This window comes from Carlito syrichta, unplaced genomic scaffold, assembly GCF_000164805.1.
Source record: "Carlito syrichta isolate Samal-C Ts95f unplaced genomic scaffold, Tarsius_syrichta-2.0.1 Scaffold315314, whole genome shotgun sequence".
Classification (NCBI taxonomy): domain Eukaryota; kingdom Metazoa; phylum Chordata; class Mammalia; order Primates; family Tarsiidae; genus Carlito; species Carlito syrichta.
The window spans coordinates 9,777-13,535 of NW_007259410.1; the positions used below are offsets into that span (position 1 = coordinate 9,777).

The following is a 3,759-nucleotide window of genomic DNA, read 5'->3' on the forward strand; positions in this document are numbered from 1 at the left end:
CCTGTGGAGAGGGCCCACCCGGAGGTGCATTGGGCCAGTTGGATTTTGGGATTAAGTTGGGTGGGGCAGGTGGGTGCATGGAGGAGTCCCTGCTGCCTCTGCAACCAGCCCTGCAACCACCCCCTTGCAGGTCTGTTAATTCTTCCTTGTGCATAAAGAGGGAGGCAGGTCTGGGCTGTGTTGTCCTGCAGACCCCTGCCTCAGCCACCTCTGCACAGGCTGGTGCTCACTCCTCCACACCTTGCTGTGACCTGTCTGGCATGCCGGTTGACATGTGGGTCCCCCTGACACCCACCCCTTCCTCCCACCCAAGCAGGCTCATGGCTGTGAACGTGGGCCACATCTGTTGCTCCTGTTTTATTTTCTGATGTGTTTTATTTTATTTTATTTTTTTTGAGTTGGAGTCTCACTCTGTCGCCCACACTGGAGTGCAATGGCCGCTCCCGGCCACCACAGCCTCAACCTGCTGGGCTCCGGCGATCCTTCTGCCTCAGTCTTCCAAGCAGCCGGAACTACAGGCGCACACTACCACGCCCGACTAATTTTTGGTTTATTGTAGAGATGAGGTCTTGCCAAGTTGCCCAGGCGGGTCTTGAACCTGCGGGCTCAGGCAATCCACTCACCTCAGCCTCCCAAAGTGTGGGATTACAGGCTGAGCCACCGAGCCCAGCTTCTGATGTGTTTTAAAAACTGTAAACTGTGGGCATGGTTTTCCTCTTGTGGCCTCCAATGAGCCTTTCTGAGAGCAAGGGTGAACCTGTGTGCCTGCAACACCGTCACTCTCATGGCTGGGCCCAGGGAGTACCTAGAGGGCTTGCGGCCAGTGTCCTGGGGGACAGAGCTGCCCTTGGCTCACAAGCAGCCCTGTTGTTTCCCGGGCAGATTGGAGGCCAGGGCCATGGGCCAGAATGGAGCACCGCAAGGCGGGCCTTGAGGGAGGCTGTGGACCAGGAGCTGGCAGCCCTGCTGCAGTCCTGGGAGCAAGACAGGGGCCCAGCCCAGCTCCATGGATCCCAGCCCCATGGAGTCCATCGGCTGGTGAGACGCGAGGATGGGGCATCAGAGGATCACGACCTGCAGGCATCCGAGGTAATCCAGGCACTGAGGAGCCAGGAGGCCCACCTGGAGGCAGTGCTGCATCAACTACAGGGACAGTGTCGGCAGGAGCTGGCCAGGCTAGCGGGAGCCCTGCCTGACCTCATCTGGATCCTGCCACCTGGACGCTGAGGGCCTGTGAATGTGTGGGGAGTCTGCTTTGGCTCAGCCTGGCTGGGTCTTAGAGGAGCAGATTCCAGGGCCGGGTGGCCGCAGGAACAACGAAGATGCAAAACCCCAGGCCTCATACTCACCCCAGGAGTTGGGGCTGCTCTGACCGTGGCTGGAGCCCAGACCCTGTCAGCCGCACTGGGGTGGGCATGGCTGGTCCCTGAGAAGGGTGTGACAGGCCTAGTCCATGGTCTGGAGGGGACTCAGAAATAAACTGCAGCGGCCTCCCTCTGCCACCCTTTCAGCTTCCTCTGGGGTTAGGGGGAGGAGGGGGCTCGGGTGAGTGGGGGAAGGAGAGACCCTGCAGAGGCATCTGAGGCTGGGGACCCGTGGCCTGAGGTACAGGGGGATGTCGGGGCCCAGGGGTATGACGTTGGGATCTGGGTGGGGGCTCGGGCCTCCCGAGCAGACCTGTCCTACACGGCCCCCTGTCCCTCTCTTCCTGGGCTCCCGTTGGGCCCTGATTCCTGACTCCAGACTGCGAGCACAGCTGCTCCCACCCCCGATCCTGGTATGGATGTGCCTGGGGTACGTGTTGGGGGGCACCGGATGGGAGCCTGGGGGCTCCACGCCTTTCCTGGAAGTGGTGCTTGGGCTGAGGGGAGGCCGCCGTGGGGACAGAGGGGCTTTGTTCCAGGAGCTGTCCAGTGAGTGCAGCTCAGTCCTGACAAAGAGCCATCTGTGTCGGAGGGATGTGCCCCCAGCCCCACGGAAGGAGGTTGGCCTCATGGCACTCCCCCACCCCCACCAGCAGGCATGGGCCCTGCAGCCTCCAGCCCTGCCTCCCCCACCAGCCTCCCCTCTCTTCCCGGGGCAGTTGAACCCTGACCCAAAGCATGCAGGCCATGGGCTGGTGGGCTACCTCTAGCCTCCTGCCGACTTGGCCGAGGCCACATCCAGCCCCTGGGTACCCTGAGCTCCTCTGCCAGCACCTGCTCCCAGGAACCCTTTTTGCCTGACGCAAAGGCTGGAGTGGCTCACACCTGGGCAGCAGCCCCGTCTCCTCAGTCCCTAGGGTGGACAGATCTGTGTGCCTCTGTTCCCGCCATTCTCACGCGTGGGCCTCTGTTGCTCTGCTGGACCCATGGTGGCTGGCAAGGCCTCCTTTCAGGAACGTACCCCTGACCCTCCTGGGCTGGCCCTAGCGAGTTGTCAGGGCTTCCTGCAGGCCATGGGGTCTGCAAATACACCCTGGCCTGGAGAAGCACCCCCCCGCCTCTTCTTCCCCTGCTATTCTTATTAAGGGCTCTGGTGCCTCTGCTGGCTGATGCCAGCTCTGGCCTGGGGCATTTGGGACCTTGGCGCTCCTCCACTCGCAGCCTCTGGATGTCACCCCTGGACTCCCCAGTCATCCTCTCAACCACCAGGGCTCTTCTTGTGCTGGAAACAGCTCCCTGCTTTCTGCAAGCTGCCACAGGCCCAGCACTCTCATGTCCCTGGGAACTTAACTTTTAGACTCCCAAATACAGACTGTGATCTTGGTTCACTGCAGCCCCACTCACAGCCCACCGTAAAGGGAAGCTTAATGCATCTGACACCATCAAAACCAGAAACACGTTTATTAAAATACAAAGAAGATGAAAAGACCAGCCAGCATGGGAGGCTGTTTGCATTTGCCACCAATACAGAAATGGAATTGAGAAAGTACCCAGAGCTTCCCATCATTATGGAAAGACAGATGGGCAGGTGCTTAGGGAGGGCAGCAGGAACACAGGAAAGCAAGTGCAGACGCTTACCCCCTGTGACCAGGGAGATGCAGATCAGGAGCACATGGGATCCTGGACACAGTGTTAGGTGGCACGTGGGGACCTACACGCATTCCACAGGTTGGAAAGGACTCACGCTGTGTGGCACATGGGTTTGAACATCCACCATGGAAGGCACTGGGTTCCCCGGAGAGTCAAGCAGCCCGGCTCGGCCTGGCCCTGTGTCTGTGACCACAGTGTTGGACATGGCCATGGTCCACCCAGAGGACAGTGGGTGAGCACAACTGACAGTGTAGTGGGCCAAGGCACTGCGTTAGGCAACCTCTGGGATCCTGTGTGAAAGAATCTGTAGAAACTTCAGGAAAAGGAAAACATTGCAGAACATGGCACATAATAAGGCCATTAAAAAGAAAAGAAGGCGGGGCTCGGTGGCTCAGCCTGTAATCCCAGCACTTTGGGAGGCTGAGGTGAGTGGATTGCCTGAGCCTGCGGGTTGGAGACCAGCCCAGGCAACTTGGCGAGACCTCCTCTCTAAAATAAAAAATAGCTGGGGGTGGTAGTGTGCGCTTGTAGTTTCGGCTACTCGGAAGGCTGAGGTGGAAGGATCGCTGGAGCCCAGCAGATCAAGGCTGCCGTGACTGGAAGTGCCACTGCCCTCCAGTCTGGGCAACAGAATTGAGACTCCAACTCAAAAAGAAAGGAGCCATCAGTGAGCAGGGAGGGGTTGGTCTTTATTTATTTATTTATTTATTATTTATTTTTATTTATTTTTGAGTTGGAGTCTCAC

At 58.7% G+C, this 3,759-nt stretch overlaps 1 protein-coding gene across 2 annotated transcripts in view; it reads left to right on the forward strand.

Annotated features, from left to right (window-relative positions):
* The window catches only part of CUNH14orf80 (chromosome unknown C14orf80 homolog), an 8,178-nt gene extending 6,676 nt beyond the window's left edge, over positions 1–1,502 (forward strand). For both annotated transcript variants that reach the window (XM_008072519.2, XM_008072520.2), the window contains one exon: positions 883–1,502. In XM_008072519.2, coding sequence (XP_008070710.1) covers positions 883–1,227 — 345 coding nt within the window. In that variant the 3' untranslated portion in view covers positions 1,228–1,502. The remainder of the gene's footprint in view (positions 1–882) is intronic.
* Positions 1,503–3,759: the final 2,257 nt, after the last annotated feature.